At 40.1% G+C, this 19132-nt stretch overlaps 1 protein-coding gene across 2 annotated transcripts in view; it reads right to left on the bottom strand.

Moving 5' to 3' along the window:
- Positions 1 to 7028: 7028 nt before the first annotated feature.
- LOC137340408 (protein tweety homolog 3-like) overlaps positions 7029 to 19132 on the bottom strand; it is a 157555-nt gene continuing 145451 nt past the window's right edge. Inside the window, exon 14 of one of the 2 annotated variants that reach the window (XM_068002821.1) lies at positions 7029 to 11560. In XM_068002821.1, coding sequence (XP_067858922.1) covers positions 11495 to 11560 — 66 coding nt within the window. In that variant the 3' untranslated portion in view covers positions 7029 to 11494. The remainder of the gene's footprint in view (positions 11561 to 19132) is intronic. The other variant, XM_068002822.1, reaches the window with a different exon arrangement.

Genomic DNA, 19132 nt, shown 5'->3' on the forward strand with positions numbered 1-19132 from the left:
CCTTTCTACACAAACCAAGCCTCTATTGTCCATATGCTCCTGAGAGCACTGTACTATTTTGCTTAAAGATAAAGACTGAATTTTGTATGACGGAGAGAATTATTATTGGGTGACCTGGGCCAGATTTCAACTGATTCATGTTATAGCCAAATCAAAATCAACGAACCATATTGAAAAAAAGAGAAAGAAAAATTGTACTTGTCCTGACCCGGGAAAAATTATGGTTGAATCAAAACATTGTTGGAGAAGAAGTTACCTGACTCTCATAATAGGAAAAATGTGCATTTCCTTCAACATTTTTCACCGATAAAGTTTCATTTAACAAGGGCAATTGGATATTTTTGTGTTTCAACTTATTTTAAATATTTTCCACAGCTTTCCTTTTCAACAATTTTTGCTGATGGATTTTTGTGAACATTATTCAGCATTTTTGGTGGACTATTGCTCTGGCAAATTGGTGTTTACAGGAAGGATGGACAATCTCACTCTCAGCAGAATGAATTGCCTGGGAAATAATTTCCTAGATTTATTGTCTCTGCTGCCCTCTGCTGTCAGTTTGGAGAAGTGGACCTAGAAGCACTTTTATTCAAGGCTTTGCAAAACTCTGAAGCTCCAGAACCCTTCGTTAACAGGTGCTCTTGTTGAATATACATGAAACTGGGGTCCGTATAAATAGATGTTAATCAATTTAGTTACTTCTCAACTTTTGGCTTGATGTAATATAACAAAGTATTTGTGCAAACTGACCAGACTGGTGGGATGCAAGTTTCTTCTGTTGACTAGAAACAGGGGATTGAGAATGGTCTAAGTACTGCCCCCTATGGCAGTCCACTCAATACCCTCCCTTCATACAACAAATTAAATTTAATATAGCGCTTTTTACTTAATGAAGTGTACCAAGGTGTTTTACAGGGGGAAGTGGTGGACACCAAGCAGGAAAAAGGAGAGAAGTTAGGGAAGGTGATTGAAGGCATGGTCAAAAACATAAGTTTGAATGAATAAAGAGAGATGACAAGGCAAAGATTTAGGAAAAGAATCCAGAGTACAAGGCAAGGCTGACCCCAGATGATGCAGCCAAGGGGCAGCGGATAGTTAAGAAATGGGAGAGGACCGAGGATGGAGCTTTAAGCCATACCGGAGATGAGCTCACGGGCAAGGGAGGAGAAGCCATTCAAGGAGATGAGCTGGTTACATTGTGGCAGGTCGGTATGGAATCAGGAGAGAGTGGAGCTACAGTGGTGGAATACTTAGGAGAGACACCACTCCTCCCTATGCTTTAACACCAGCTTTTTATTCAATCCCATACTTTATCCTGGATTCCTGTAGCTCTTTGTTTAATTAGAATTAATTCATATGGATCTTTGTCAAAAGCTTTCTGAAGTCTGAGTAAACATCATAGGGAAATACACCACCTATTTTATCTGTAATGTCCTCAAAGTGAAGGGAGAGTTTGTCAGGTAGGAACTTCCCTTTCTAATTCTATGCTGGTCAAGGTGAGTGAGGTCAACTGTCAAGTGACATCTCCTACCAACTGCACCATTAGCCACATCCACTGCTCCACACACTACACCCCCCATCACCCACCTACCAACAAACTCTTTCAATCAGTACTCAACTCTTCCAATCAGATGCTTCCCCTCACCCTCACACATTACCACTTTTGCAAGCCGCACACCCACAACTCAGAGGTCGCACACACCAGCAGCTATTCAACAATGATAGGCACATCACCCAAACATCCTGCAGGACACTCACCGAAACACATCCCGCTTTCTTGCGGAAGGTGGCGCAAAACAGGAGGCAGCGAGTGGCAGTGGCATTTAGCCCCTCGAGCCTGTTCCGCCATTCGATGAGATCATAGTTGATCTGTGACCTAACTCCAAATACCTACCTTAACCCCATATCCCTTAATACCTTTAGTTAACAAAACTTTAAATCTGAGGTTGATAGAGTTAACAATTGAGCTAGCATCAACTGCCGTTTGCAGAAGAGTGTTCCAAACATCTACCACCCCTTATGCGTAGAAGCGTTTAACTTCACTCCTGCAAGTCATGGCTCTAAATTTTAGGCTATGGCCCCATGTCACACAGCATTCAAGTACAGGAGACCTCCAAAAATAGGTACAAATGCATCAGCAGCCAGAAACAATAATCCAGCAAACCTGTAAATCCTGCATGGTCCCTGCGCTGGTGGGGGGTCCTCCAGGCACTCTAAGTCATGTTCAGCTGGAGCGTTGAGTGCCAAAATGGTATCTATCATAGAATCATAGAATCATAGAAGTTACAACATGGAAACAGGCCCTTCGGCCCAACATGTCCATGTCGCCCAGTTTATACCACTAAGCTAGTCCCAATTGCCTGCACTTGGCCCATATCCCTCTATACCCATCTTACCCATGTAACTGTCCAAATGCTTTTTAAAAGACAAAATTGTACCCGCCTCTACTACTGCCTCTGGCAGCTCGTTCCAGACACTCACCACCCTTTGAGTGAAAAAATTGCCCCTCTGGACCCTTTTGTATCTCTCCCCTCTCACCTTAAATCTATGCCCCCTCGTTATAGACTCCCCTACCTTTGGGAAAAGATTTTGACTATCTACCTTATCTATGCCCCTCATTATTTTATAGACTTCTATAAGATCACCCCTTAACCTCCTACTCTCCAGGGAAAAAAGTCCCAGTCTGTCTAACCTCTCCCTGTAAGTCAAACCATCAAGTCCCGGTAGCATCCTAGTAAATCTTTTCTGCACTCTTTCTAGTTTAATAATATCCTTTCTATAATAGGGTGACCAGAACTGTACACAGTATTCCAAGTGTGGCCTCACCAATGCCCTGTACAACTTCAACAAGACATCCCAACTCCTGCATTCAATGTTCTGACCAATGAAACCAAGAATGCCGAATGCCTTCTTCACCACCCTATCCACCTGTGACTCCACTTTCAAGAAGCTATGAATCTGTACTCCTAGATCTCTTTGTTCTATAACTCTCCCCAACGCCCTACCATTAACGGAGTAGGTCCTGGCCCGATTCGATCGACCAAAATGCATCACCTCACATTTATCTAAATTAAACTCCATCTGCCATTCATCGGCCCACTGGCCCAATTTATCAAGATCCCGTTGCAATACTAGATAACCTTCTTCACTGTCCACAATGCCACCAATCTTGGTGTCATCTGCAAACTTACTAACCATGCCTCCTAAATTCTCATCCAAATCATTAATATAAATAACAAATAACAGCAGACCCAGCACCGATCCCTGAGGCACACCGCTGGACACAGGCATCCAGTTTGAAAAACAACCCTCTACAACCACCCTCTGTCTTCTGTCGTCAAGCCAATTTTGTATCCAATTGGCTACCTCACCTTGGATCCCATGAGATTTAACCTTATGTAACAACCTACCATGCGGTACCTTGTCAAATGCTTTGCTGAAGTCCATGTAGACCACGTCTACTGCACAGCCCTCATCTATCTTCTTGGTTACCCCTTCAAAAAACTCAATCAAATTCGTGAGACATAATTAGTCCCTGCCTCTCCAAATGCCTGTAGATCCTGTCCCTCAGAATACCCTCTAACAACTTACCCACTACAGATGTCAGGCTCACTGGTCTGTAGTTCCCAGGCTTTTCCCTGCCGCCCTTCTTAAACAAAGGCACAACATTTGCTACCCTCCAATCTTCAGGCACCTCACCTGTAGCGGTGGATGATTCAAATATCTCTGCGAGGGGACCCGCAATTTCCTCCCTAACCTCCCATAACGTCCTGGGATACATTTCATCAGGTCCCGGAGATTTATCTACCTTGATGCGCGTTAAGACTTCCAGCACCTCCCTCTCTGTAATATGTACACTCCTCAAGACATCACTATTTATTTCCCCAAGTTCCCTAACATCCATGCCTTTCTCAACCGTAAATACCGATGTGAAATATTCATTCAGGATCTCACCCATCTCTTGTGGTTCCGCACATAGATGACCTTGTTGATCCTTAAGAGGCCCTACTCTCTCCCTAGTTACCCTTTTGCCCTTTATGTATTTGTAGAAGCTCTTTGGATTCACCTTTGCCTGATCTGCCAAAGCAATCTCATATCCCCTTTTTGCCCTCCTGATTTCTCTCTTAACTCTACTCCGGCAATCTCTATACTCTTCAAGGGATCCACTTGATCCCAGCTGCCGATGCATGTCATATGCCTCCTTCTTCTTTTTGACTAGTGCCTCAATCTCCCGAGTCATCCAAGGTTCCCTACTTCTACCAGCCTTGCCCTTCACTTTATAAGGAATGTGCTTACCCTGAACCCTGGTTAACACACTTTTGAAAGCCTCCCACTTACCAGACATCCCTTTGCCTGCCAACAGACTCTCCCAATCAACTTCTGAAAGTTCCTGTCTAATACCATCAAAATTGGCCTTTCCCCAATTTAGAATTTTAACTTTTGGGCCAGACCTATCCTTCTCCATAGCTATCTTAAAACTAATGGAATTATGATCACTGGTCCCAAAGTGATCCCTCACTAACACTTCTGTCACCTGCCCTTCCTTATTTCCCAAGAGGTGGTCAAATTTTGCCCCCTCTCTAGTCGGGCCATCCACATACTGAATGAGAAATTCCTCCTGAATACACTCAACAAATTTCTCTCCATCCAAGCCCCTAATGCTATGGCTGTCCCAGTCAATGTTGGGAAAGTTAAAGTCCCCTACTATTACCACCCTATTTTTCTTGCAGCTGTCTGTAATCTCCTTACATATTTGCTCCTCAATTTCCCGTTGACTATTTGGGGGTCTGTAGTACAATCCTATCAACGTGATCTCTCCCTTCTTATTTTTCAGTTCTACCCATATGGACTCAGTGGGCGAACCCTCGGATATATCCCCTCTCACTACTGCCGTGATGTTCTCCCTAATCAAGAACACAACTCCCCCTCCTCTCTTACCTCCTGCTCTATCTTTCCTATAGCATCTGTACCCTGGAACATTGAGCTGCCAGTCCTGCCCCTCCCTTAGCCATGTTTCAGTAATAGCTATAACATCCCAGTCCCATGTACCCATCCATGCCCTGAGTTCATCTGCCTTGCCCATCAGACTTCTTGCATTGAAATAAATGCAGTTTAATCTAGACTTCCCTTGGTCTTTGCCCTGCTTTCTCAGACCATCTGTCCGGTCATGTTCTGTACACTCTCCCTTACTGCCTTTTGTTTCTGTCACCACTTTATTTCCCACTGACTTCCTGCATCGGTTCCCATCCCTGCCACATTAGTTTAAACCCTCCCCAACAGCACTGGCAAACACTCCCCCTAGGACATTGGTTCCAGTCCTGCCCAGATGCAGACCGTCCAATTTGTACTGGTCCCACCTCCCCCAGAACCGGTTCCAATGGCCCAGGAATTTGAATCCCTCCCTCTTGCACCATCTCTCAAGCCACGTATTCATCTTAGCTATCCTGTCATTCCTACTCTGACTAACCCGTGGCACTGGTAGCAATCCTGAGATGACTACCTTTGAGGTCCTACTCTTTAGTTTAACTCCTAACTCCCTAAATTCAGCTTGTAGGACCTCATCCTGTTTTTTTACCTATATCGTTGGTGCCGATATGCACCACGACAACTGGCTGTTCACCCTCCCCCTCCAGAATGTCCTGCAGCCGCTCCGAGACATCCTTGACCCTTGCACCAGGGAGGCAACATACCATCCTGGAGTCTCGGTTGCGTCCGCAGAAACGCCTGTCTATTCCCCTTGCAATCGAGTCCCCTATCACTATAGCTCTGCCACTCTTTTTCCTGCCCTCCTGTGCAGCAGAGCCAGCCACGGTGCCATGAACCTGGCCACTGCCACCTTCCCCTGGTGAGCCATCTCCCCCAACAGTATACCTGTTTGGAGGGAGATGACCGCAGGGGACCCCTGCACTGCCTTCCTACTCTTCCTCTGTCTGTTGGTCACCCATTCACTATCTCCCTCAGTAATTTTTATCTGCGGTGTGACCAACTCACTGAACGTGCTATCCACAACTTTCTCAGCATCGCGGATGCTCCAAAGTGAGTCCATCCGCAGCTCCAGAGCCGTCAAGCGGTCAAACAATAGCTGCAGCTGGACACACTTCCCGCAGGTGAAGGAATCAGGGATACAGGAAGGAGCCCTGAATTCCCACATCCCACAAGAGGAACATGACACGGCCCTGGGATCTCCTGCCATGACTTAACCCTTAAATTAGCTTAACAACAACTACAATGTTAAGAGAAAAAAAAGGAAAGAAAAACTACTTACCACTCCCTTTAAGGAGTTTACTCCTTTAAATTGTTCTCAATTTAGAGAATGTTAACTACACTCGGGACCTTGATTCACTAAAAAATAAACGCTACTTCCTATAAGACCTGCAGACCTTCCCTTTCCTTTTACTTCAGTTACTGTCGATAAGTAGAAATACTCACCTGAACCTACTCACCAATCAGGTGCCTCCCCTGTGTCGCGTCCCGATCTGATTCCTGACGTCACTTCGAACTCGGTCGCAGCTCCGCTCGGCTCGGCTCGGCTCCTCTCAGCGCTCTGAAATCCCGCCTTTTATCGGACGCTCCCTCCACTCGGCTCGGCTCCTCTCAGCTCTCTGAAATCCCGCCTTTTATCGGACGCTCCCTCCGCTCGGCTCCTCTCAGCTGTTCTCAGCGCTCTGAAATCCCGCCTTTTATCGGACGCTCCCTCCGCTCGGCTCGGCTCCTCTCTCCTTTGAAATCAGAGTTGCACACCGATCTAACGCATATTCTCCTTACTTTACATGGTACCAGCGTTCGTTATCAGCGCATAGGCAAACGCCTTTACCAAGATGGTGTCCGACGCACGTCACGTTAGAATCGTGCGCGCGCATTCGGGATGCCATTTTGGGACCTTAGAAGGCCACGTTGCTCCTTAAAAATGGGCACCACACGGCCGAATTTATAGCCCCTAGCCTCTGGTCTGTAACTTGTCTTGTGCATGTCCCCTACTTCAGTGAAGGATACAATGTGTGTTGGGGCCAGAAGAAATGACAGAAGTACAGTTGGCAAGTCCAACAAACTTTATTAGTTTCATTTTGAAAACATTGAGTTCAAGCTCATGAAAACCACAGGTTTGACATTTACAACATTTTACTCATTGAAAAAAAAGTTTTTTTTTAAAAATGTTATAAATCTATTAAGAGCTACAGCAATTTTAGCAAAAATAATAAAAGGAGCAATAGTAGTACACAGGATCATTCTTCACTTTTAATCAAAAAATAAAAATTGCTGTTTCAAAAACAGACTTCACAAAACTACACTACTATATACTACAATTACCAGTTTTAAGTTACATATTATATAAGTAAAAATTGAAGTAGTATGTTACACAACAAATTGATTGAAATGGTTAAAAAAAGTGCATTAAGAGGCAAATTACATTTCACCAATCAATGCCCATTGTTCGTGCAAGAGATATTCATTTGTGGATATAGCTTTCTACAAATGATAACATTTCTATTAAAACACTTAAGGATTGTCTCACTAATACAACAGAGTAACTCTGGTTCACAATGTAACTAAATAGATTATACAGGACTCAAATTTTTATGTTGCAAAATTTTCACCTGCCAGCATTTTCCAATAATTTCAGATGTACTTCAGCAATATTTAAAATTATTTCCAGAAATTCTGTTAGAACTGCAATTATTTAACCTGTTGAATAAAACTTAAAATTTGGATGAATCATTTTTTGTTTTAAGAAAAGGGGTTTAATGTAAGCAAGAGTGAGTTTTTGCTGCTTAGAGAAAAGGCAAGAACGAAGGGTCGGTTCAGGGTCAGTGAAAAACGTGGCTGCATTCAGGACAAAGCTTTCGGGATTAAGCTTAATGACCAATACTATGTAAATAAATTGTGTAATAATCACTTTGTACTAAATGGCTCAATTTCATCCATCTGCTGCAATGGCAGGTATCACATTCAAAGTGGCTCTTGACCAAAATGTTACCCAATAAAAGCATATCATGTCATTGTGCAACTTCATAAAACCTTTCATTTTGCAACGTGTCCAAAGAGCAGTTACCAACAGAGCTGAGCTTTCTTTTGCTACACCATTCCCAATCTCCCATCAACTCGAGGCCATCTAAAAATAGGTATGTTTAATGAAAGTATCTATTATTTTAATCTTGCCTTCTAAACAGTTAGGTAAGTTGATGAGAAAATACATCTAAACGTAGGACAAACAGCCACAGATTTTATGAACTTTTGTCTTTGTTAATTTCCACTGACCCTGGGATAAAGTAACACGTGTTCACTTGAAATGGATTTTTGGCAAAAATGCTGGTTGGAAATTCAAACATCTCTCAGTACTTGAGTCCCCATGCTAGCAAGAGAATACATTAAGTACTACATAAAGAGTATGGCACTACAAGATTAAACCTGCAATGCTTAGGAAATTCACAGCAAATATCTTACAATCACCACAAGGTCCAGGTTGATGGTCAATTTTACACCAAGTGTCTGCAGTATTCACATTTTCAAGGTTGCACGGTTGATGTGTGCTTTCCAAGGTGTAAAAAGATAAAGTGTAGAAACCCACGTGTTACAGAATTAAAACGAGATTGTGCTTCTGAAAACGATCAAGAGTAAGTGCATACTTGCAGCTGAACACACCACAGTCTTCTTTTGATTATCCTGCAGAGAACATGTCAGGCTCAGCAACACCTGAATGAAATGGAGAACATGTCTTGTTTGTTGCTAGATGGACAGAACTTCCAAAATCTACCACTTTCTAAACCCCATCAGCAACACACTTTGTGCACACTGAATTCAAACCCAAACACCATATTTCCCCTGCCAAACTTCCGAGTAATATAAAACTAATACATTTCATGGGGTGAATAGTAAAACAGGTCAGTGTTTTTTATTTAACATATAGTAAATTTAGATGTTTGTTTTTGTAGTGAGAACTTGTGTCTGGCGGCTGCAGGATGTGGTTCAGTTTTTTTTTAAATAGCACATTTTGAACATGTTTCACGGTGCTTGATGGCAAAGATTGGTGTTTTAGGGAATATATGTACATAACCGTTCAGCTTTAGAAAGGCTGAATCAAACTGCAACAATGTGGATACCCTATTTGAAGCTACGTTGGTTAGTGGTATGTTGGGTAAAGCAATGCCTTGGCGAAGAACTGGAGTTGATTTAACTCTGTACGATTGGAGTGAAGTGTGCCTAAAGTGGAGTAAGATCATGTCAACATAAAAATTAGAACATGGGGTTGTGGATCAGTGAAAACTAGTTTCCACAAATTTCTGTACTTCAATAAGCTGGATAATGAATGCTTTTTGTTTTGAGATTTTCAATTCCAGATTTCACTTTGCTGTAATGGTTTTATTAATCAATAAAAGATTCCAACGACCGTAAAAATATTCCACTATGCTCAGCACTATAGCGACTTCAAATAACAGTAATAGACCTAGGCAGGAAGTAGTTAAACATTGTTTAATTTACTGTCAATTATTGAAACAATTCTTCCTAAAAATGTTCTACAAATTCCAGTATTTATTTTTTTCTTACCAGTAACCATTCTCAATTTGATATAAAGCAGAGCTCAATCCACAAATCTGTTGGAAAAATATCAACAGCATTGTGGTTTCCAAGTATAGGGATTGTTATTGGGATGTATTAGCAAGATGTTAGGAGTACACAGCCGACTTTTCTTGCATTTATGGCAGGGGTAGAATTAGAATTAATTCACATTTTGAATATTTTTCACAACATATTAAACATATTTGACTTGTATTGGATTTTTGGAATGTTTCATTCAGATTTAAATGGAATCTGTGGCAAGTTATTGCTCAACTGTCAAGTATAATAATGTAGAAAGTCAACAAATTAAGTTTTTTTTAAAAAAAGAATCTTCTAGAGATTAGAGGTCGTTGCCTAAAATTTGAGCACTTTAATTCCAAACTTCCTTTTGACACTGAACAAAATCCCTCAGACTCGAACCAAGCTGGAATGTTTCTTTCTGAATCTGAATGACAAAACTGCCATAATATGTTCTATTAGCAGCTGATTAGATTGTTAAACAGCACCATTGTTAAACATCAGCAAACACATTGAACTGTGGATTGTGTTTACTTTTTTCAAGACTGCAATAATTAACGGGGAAAAAAGTTTTGACCATTTTAATTTATCCAACTAATACATTAAGTAAATGTTTCCATTCTTAATATCATACTACTTCAGCCATGTAATATTCTGTAAAATTGAGGCTTACAGGAAAATTATGCAGTTATTCTATAATCTGCAAGGATGCTTTATCCTCAAGTGGTTAGATGCATTGATAAATTTCCAGTAATGTTCAACTTTGAGCCAACTAAACTTGCTAAAATCAGATAAACTGATGTGTAAAAATACCTGTGCAGGTCAAAACACAAAAGCCTCTGTATCCTAATTTCAGGACAAGAAATTGCATCTTAAATAAAATGAAAACGAAACGGTCGCAAAACCACAGGAACTGTATCATATTGCGATTACATTTTTAAAAAATACAAAAAGAAGGTTCTTATGTGCAACGCATTAAAAAGTTTGCCAAGCAATGATGAAAACATGCACCTGTCAGGACTGGACATTTTCAGATGTGATTTTTTAGCTTTCGAAGCAGTTTCTAATCCAGAGGTTAAGACACATGTATTTCCAATGATAACTAGAATCTGATTAACCACATTGGTTATTAGTTAGCTACCCAAGTTGGCTGGCTTTCAGAGCTGATTTAGTGCATTTTCCCAATATTTACACAAAATTTCTGTGGCAATATATACCCTTATCACAGATAAAATACCTCCTTAATATTCAACTTAAAAGTGGTTAAAAGTGATATTACAACCATAGCAAACTTAAGACCACAGGCTTTTCTATGAACTCAGTAAAAATACCCTAAAATGTCTCTCCACATTTCTAACTCAAGTCTTAGGGATGCCACGATACTTCATTTTGATCTTGTGACAATCATTAACAATCAACAGTATCACTGCACCCTGATAATATTTTGGCATCCCATCTTTGTGAACTTATCCAGGTAAATACAAACTTTGTTTTGATCTAAACCATTATTTATTGATCTACAATGATTGGTGCACTTTACAATTATTACAACGTGAAAACCAGCTGATACAATTATCGTGGTTTCGTTCATAGTGATAGACAGGCACACCTATATATCCTGACATCCCTGTTACAATCTAGAAATGAGAGAACCTTAAATTGAAGTAAACTGGAATGATGTAAAATGTGATATCGGTACAGGTAAGGTTGTGTAGGGTCTACAGATTTGACGATACACATCCCCTAAACAGTCATACCACAATTTACTTTGGCAGAATTTGTTCATTCCTAGTAATCACTAATCCACCTATTACTGTACAGCTGTACAACTGATAGAATAGTGCTGCTCTCATTAAGTTAGTAAAACTGTATTAGTGGCATTGGACATGCGGAAGTTCCAGTTTCTTCCTCTCCCCCTGTAGTCTTAGTGGACGCTGTTGGTTTCAGGCCTGTTTGTGGCGAGGTATTTGGCTCTCATGCTGTTCGAGTACTGTGAGGAAATAGGAGAAGCCAGGTTAGTAAAGTATATTGAATTTGTACACCAATATTTAATAATTTACTAAAAGACAACTTCCCCCAATTCTTCATTTCACACTTGTGCAAATGGTGTGATTCAAAGAAATAATTACCCAGCTTCACCAAAACATTATTCCTAACCCCCTCTCAACCCCTACAGTGATGTGGTGACCATAATATCCAAGTTCAACTCATTACACTTGCAGGGAATAACCTTGATGGACTTTTTTAACCTTTGCAAATGTTGGAAAGCAATTGATTTATACAACCAGGAGGCCTTCAAGTTAAAAGGTTTGTGAAACAAAAATCATTCAGCAACATGAAATTGTATTTCCTTGTACCCTCCCCCCACCCCCCCCAAAAAAAGTCAGCATGCTCATTAAAATCAGGGGTGAATGTTAAATCTGAATTGCAGTAATTGGGGAGAGGATGTTAAAAGTCTGCTTTGGAGAGGTGGTAGAACAAGTTTGTGGTTAGCTTCCCCCACAGAAGCACCAGAACGAGCGCAGATTGCCTTGGTGGGTTGCTTGCACTGTCGACCTGCCCCTTCAGGCACCAATGCTATAGAGGGGTAGGGGTACCTTGGTAGCACAATCAGTGTATGCATGGGGGGGAAAGAGAAGAGGGAAATGGAGGCCAGAGAAGAGCTGCATGTACATATGTTTTAACCGGAATTGGTTTTTAAATCAACATTCTTTTAGGCTTTTAAACATTTTCCCTTATTTGGATCACCTGGTTTTGGATGAGGTGAAATGAAGAAAGCAAACATGGAATGCTGTACAATATTAAAAAAATGTACAAGTGTGATCCTAATCGAAAAACTGTTGTTCCATTACATTTACGTAACACAAAAAGGAACTACTCTAGTGACCCTTCACACAGAAAAGCTGTAAACCCTTATTTGATTTGCTAAACTTGTCTCATTGAACATAGCATTAAAAACATGACTGAACAACAATGGGACTGGAAGTGAAGAACTTGGCCTAGAAACTGTAGTTAGGGAAAAAGGCTTCATCCTATAGAATACAGTGTATTCCTGATAACTCAATACACTAACAAACTGAATTAAACATTTCACTTAAAACAACTGGAATGAAACTAGAGCATTTCTCAGTGCAATTCAAGTTTGAATTATCAGGAGTAGACTGTACAAGTAAAACTTGCCAGTAAACACCAGTAAGATCCCTGGAAATGGCACTAATTGTAAACTGATGGAATCATGGTGTGACAACCCCAAAATACTGACAAAAATCCCAGACACCCATGAAGTAAAAAAACAAAATTTGAATTATTCAATCATAAATCAATGATTCTGCCAATGACCACTGGCTTGTGAAATGGCTCAGAGGAACACTAATGTAGTGGATCACGATCTGCTGAATTCAATGTCTCATGTGGGTCATCTGTTTCTAGACCAGCATCTACTGATTTTTATTCCATTACTACTGAACTTCCAATTGTGTTACAACCGAGGATATCAGAACCATTTAAAACACAATCCAGCAAATTCTGCAAGTCACAAAACAAATCACTTACAATGTCATACATTCTTGCATTATTAAGAAACATCACTTAATTATCATTGGAGAAGCTTAAAATGCAGCAGTGTGACATCCTGGGGAAATTACATGAAGCCATCCTGATTATATTCTTGTTTGTTCAACCATAACTTTTTTTCAGATTGAGTGAATGGCACTTGTATGATGTTAGACCACCAGGTGTACATCGCTCAAGCAAAAGCCCAGGACCTACGAATGCTGCTCACTTTCAAAATTTTATTTGGCAGTGTCCACCCCAGTACTTTCCATGGGACCAGCGATAGGGCCATTACAATGAGGCCTGCATTTTGTGATCCAATGAGCTAGAAATACTAAATCAGTACTTTGCCTTGGTGAGCAGGGGAGGCCCGGAAGGGAGCAGGGGAGGCCCGGAAGGGAGCAGGGGAGGCCCGGAAGGGAGCAGGGGAGGCCCGGAAGGGAGCAGGAAGGGAGAGAGAAGGGGAGGCAAGGGGAGGAGGAAGGGAGAGAGAAGGGGAAGCAAGGGGGAAAAAGAGAAGGTAAAATAAAAATCTCTGAAGTAACAATCAGCATTAACATAGCTAAATCACTTCCTTAGCTCAGCAGTTAGAAAAGTCCAGGTGACATTATCTGGCTTTACCAATATGGATAATTCCTCAGTCACAGAGGCCATTCCTTATTATTTTGTCACAGAACATTCCCAACAGATTTCTTCCCAAATTAATGTGCCTTTGAAGAGATTTCTTTTAATTCCTTTTTGACAAATTTTCAAATAGACAGGATATAGTCTTTTCAGTGCTACCCTAGCATTCACAATACATCAAACAATGCTAGCTTTTGCAGACCTCTTCTGAAAAACCATCGAAAATAAATATCCCATGAACAATCCCAGAAAATACTGAGATGAGCACAGAACATTTATGATCCTTGTTAATATTTAACTGCATTGCTTTCCTCCATCTCTTCAGGTATGGCTCAAGGGTTTCACAATGTTCCTACAACGTTGTTGCTGACTTTGGTGACTTATGAAATAGAAAGGCAGAGGAGGTTATTTAAACAGCCAGCTTAACTAATGAATCAAATAAAATCCCTTCAATGAGGATTTTAATGACAATAATCAGATACAAGTTATATAAAAGGAAACTTCACAGTGGCCACAAATTAAACGAGTTTCAGCAAACATGACTAGATAAAGGGCTTAAACTGTTAATTCCTCCCACCCACCCTGGTTCAGAGGATTAAGTGCAAATCACGGTTTCAAAAAATAAAGATATGTTTGTAGGAGATTTTTTATACATGTAAAAAACACATAATATTTACATTACTTTTGCAGAAGTTGGTTGACTACTTTTGTCCATATTGCCAACAGGGAAAAGCCCAATCAGCTACACAATTATTCACCATAGGGAGGTGGAGGCCTCAATTTTGTTCTGGTTCACTTGTGGATATTCCAATCTACTCCATTTAAAATGAACAGCTCAAACTATGCCAGATTCATTTACATTAATTCATGGAATGTAAAATGTATTATTTAGCAGTTATTCAAAAAAAAGAATAAATTAAAATTAAACGTTATATTAAAAAGGAGCCAAATGAACATTACTGGAAACTGCAGATCAGTAAGTTTAGTTGTGGGGAGAAACCTTTCAAAATATCCAGTGGGTGAACACATGAAAAATCGTATCTTGCTAAAGGACAGTCAGCATGGATTCAGGAAGGGGAGATCACATTTAACTAATATGCTGGAGGATTTAGAAAATATCTCTCACATGGTAGATAAGGAAATGCAACACATATAGCTTTTGACAGGGTTTCTGCAATTAATTGTGAAGAGTAGGAGGTAAAGTATGATGCAAGATACACAACGAGCTTAATACCAAGAAACAGAGGATAGCCATAAATGGAAACTTTGAGCTAGAGATTATGGGCAGGGTACCCGAGATCAGTCTTTCGCTATTTTTAAAAATATACGTTTTAGATGAGGATAATGTTAACACAAGATAAATCTCCTAGTTTGTAGATAATAAAAAAATAGGAGGCAGTGCAAATAACGAGTAACGAGGCAACTAAGTTCAAAAAGATTTAAATGTTTTGAGTAACTGTGTTGAATGAAGATTATGTTTAAATTTAGGTAATGTGTGTTAAATGAACCAGTACTGTGAAGTGCTGATCAGGAAAGAGATCTAGGATTTATCGTGGCTAAATCTAGAAAACGGTCAGCTCATTCCTTAGCTGCAGTAAAAACAGCAAAGATGATACTGGGTTGTGGGAGGGAAAGAAGGAAGGACTTGCATTTATATAGCACCTTACACAACCTAAGGATGTCCCAAAGAGTTTTACAGGCAATTAAGTACTTACTGAAGTATAGTCACAGTTGTAATGTAGGTAAACGCGGCAGTCAATTTGTGCACATGCAAGGTCCCATAAAGAGCAATGGGCTAAATGACCAGATAATGTTTTGGTGATGTTGTTTGAGGGATTACTGTAGGCCAGCACACGGGAGAATTCCCCTGCTCTTCTTCGAAAAGTGCCACGGGATCTTTTATGTCTCATCCGAAAGACAAATCAAATTAGGAGTTGTACTGTTGATATATTAAAACAATTCTAGTAAACTAATCATGAAAAAGTATAGATTCATGAAAATGGCGTCAGCCTTGGCTCAGTGGTAGCCTGAGTCAGGATGTTGTGGGTTCAAGCTGCACTCCAGAGAGACGTGAACATATAATCTAGACTGATCGTTCTGTGTAGTACTGAGGGAGTGCTGCAGTGTTGGAGATGTCATCTTTTGGACAATACGTCAAACCAAGGCCTCATCTACGTTCTCAGGTGTACGCAAAAGAAATTGAATGGAACTATTTGAAGAGCAGGGGAGTTCTCCCAGTTTCTAACATTTAGGTCTCAACCAACACCATCAAAATAGATTATCCAATCATTTATCTCATTTCTGTTTGTGGGACCTTTCAGTGTGCAAATTGGCTTCCGCATTTCCCTACATTACAATAGTGACTACACTTCAAAGGCACACTATTGGCTGTGAAGTGCTTTGAGCCGTTGAGGTCATGAAAGGCTCTACATAAATAGAAGTTACACACACACATACCCATACATTACATTATTGATCTTAAGAGGCCACAGGAGTAAGAGACAAGACAGTCTCAGGAATCTTAGTTATAAGGATAGATAAAGGAATTCGAGCTGGTTTCCTTTGGCAAATAGAGAAATCAAGATGATCTAACTAAATGTTCATGATTGTGACGGGAAATTTATGAAGTTGATTCTGGTTCAAATATTAGGTAACTAATGAAAAATTAGGAAATCAAATGGAAAAAAGCGAGCAGTCAGAAAGAACTTTATGCAAAGGGCAAGAGATTTGTGGAAAGCGATGAAGCAGACAATATAAATTGGCTCAACAGCTAATGAGCTATACTTCTGAAGAATGGTGAGAAAATGGGGTTGAAATCAATCAAAAAAAGAACAGACTTATTGGGAACTATGGTCTTTTCCTTTTTCTAAAGCACACAGTCAGAAATACATTCATTACAAGTGGATAAATGATACCAATTGGTTAGGAGCTTGTATGGAGATAAATGGTAAAGCCACAAATGAACATAACAGGTTTAAATCAATGAATGATCCCTGCCAACTTTAGAAAAATCCATACAGCTCAAACTTACAATATTTATTAAAACAGAACATCAATAAGATTGTAAGAAGCAGAGAACAATGCTAAAGATTTATTCTAGCCTCCCCTGAGATGTAGAATATGAAAACATTATGGTTATTCACTGTACTGTTTCTATTCTACAAATACATCATAAAGGTATCCTGAAGATTTAATACATAAATCAGTGGCAGGTTATGGTTTGTACTTTGGAACTGTGGACACAAACATCCAATGTATTCAGTCAAGTATTTAGAAGTGACAATTTCAGTAGACAGGTCATGAGAATGAAAGATTTTACTCTGTTCCATTCTCCAGTTTTAAATTTGTTTGGAGTGCTGTGAGATTAGTTGGATAATTAACACTTAGCGCTCAAAAAGCTGCAAATTTTCGTTGAAAATAAAAATTCCTGAAAATGCAGGTCACCTCAAAAAAATGTTTCATTTGCTTAGCTATGTATCCCATAAGCTTATTAGCCTAGCACTTCAACACAGTTTACAATAATGGCCCAGATTTTGCTGAAAATATAACGGCATCTGAACGACGCACGCTATTATTAATGCACAAATCAGCCAGCAACTTGCGGCTAGGAAGAGATGTACCATGAATTGCGAATCGCCACAAGTTGCTGGCCGATTTCCGCCGTTAGCTTCGCAAAAACTGCACCTCGCCCTTAACCTCCCTGTGATTTTCATGAAGTTGCTGCATTTTCACATTAATTGCCCATTAAACTCGCCACAGAAAGCTTAGTCTAGTAATTAAAAGCACAAGTCCCCTTTTAACTATGTGATAATTGTTAATAACTGCCAATGAAACGCTCTAGCCCAGAAAGTGTAGAGTCTCATTCCTTCAGGTCGTGAATTGTTGCTGGAGATTTAAAAATGTAAAATTTAAAATAAAAATTCTTACTTTTCCTTTCTATCTCTTTTTTCTCTCTCTCTCAATCCAATTTTTCTTTCCCTCTCTATTTCTCTTTCTGTACCTGATTTCACATTGAATTCACCCACTCTAATACCTTCTCAGTTCTTCCTGTTTATTTCTCAATCCTTTAATCTTGTTGTTTAAGGAGATACACTGTTTGTCCCGTTTTTCACCAAGGTCCCAGATGCCCCGTTGCCCTTGCTGCACCGTTATCAGTTCCCACTTCCAGCAACTTTGTGGGGAAAAAAATTTTAAACCCTAAACATGCACTGACTAGTCTAGCCAACAGGGCACGCTGCGAGATGCCCCATTACAGCAAAATCTGGGCCAATGAAACATTACATAGAATTATATAGAATTTACAGCACAGAAACAGGCCATTCGGCCCAACTGGCCTGTATAAGTGTTTATGCTCCACAGAGCCTCCTCCCACCTTACTTCATCTAACCCTATCTTCATATGCTTCTATTACTTTTTCCTTCATACACTTATCTAGCTTCCCCTTAAACGCATCCATGCTATTCGCCTCAACCACTCCATGTGGCAGCGAGTTCCACATTCTAATCACTCTCTGGGTAAAGAAGTTTCTCCTGAATTCTTTATTGGATTTATTAGTGATTATCTTATATTTATGACCCCTAGTTCTGGACTCCCCCCACAAGTGGAAACATCTTCTCTACGTCTACCCTATCAAACCCTTTCATAATTTTAAAGACCTCTATTAGGTCACCCCTCAGCCTTCTCAACCTGCTATATAATGGTAAAATGGCTCTGTACATTCTTTTGACATCTTACACCATATCAATATAAAGCTGCTGGTCCAACTAAGTCCTCTATATTCATGTACTGAAAATCCTGCTATGCACAGCTAACTTTGCTATATCATGAACAGCTTTTGTTAAAACGGAAATATTTTAAATATTTTTCCTGACATAAATAAAGGACCAAAATCAAAAAACTACAGATGTTGGAAAACAAATACAGAAAATGCTGGAAACACTCAACAGGTTAGGCAGCAACTGTGAAGAGAACAATTGAGTTAATGTTTCAAGTGTAGACCCTTCATCAGAATTGAGCTCTGATATCTGAAATGTTAAGTCAACTGTTCTCTCCACTGATGCTGACTGACCTGCTGAGTGTTCCATAAATAAAAGGCAAGTTTGTTTCATACAAGATAATCTTGTGCCCTGCTGATGGCTCTGCAGATAAATGCATCATGCAGTCTGGTACTGAATCTCAGACTGAGTTAACCAACCTCGGTCAGGGACAATTACTACAACAGTGATGGAATAATGCCCGACTCCTGATCAGTACCTATTGGAAGAGGATGCAAGAGTAGCAAAAGGTTTGACTTTAACGAGTTGAATAAACCACCAATATTTAATGTCCAGGCTCACACATGAAGAGTGACTGGCTAAGAGAATGGAGAACTACAAGTCCCAGTGCA

This window comes from Heptranchias perlo, chromosome 22 (genome assembly GCF_035084215.1).
Source record: "Heptranchias perlo isolate sHepPer1 chromosome 22, sHepPer1.hap1, whole genome shotgun sequence".
NCBI lineage: Eukaryota > Metazoa > Chordata > Chondrichthyes > Hexanchiformes > Hexanchidae > Heptranchias > Heptranchias perlo.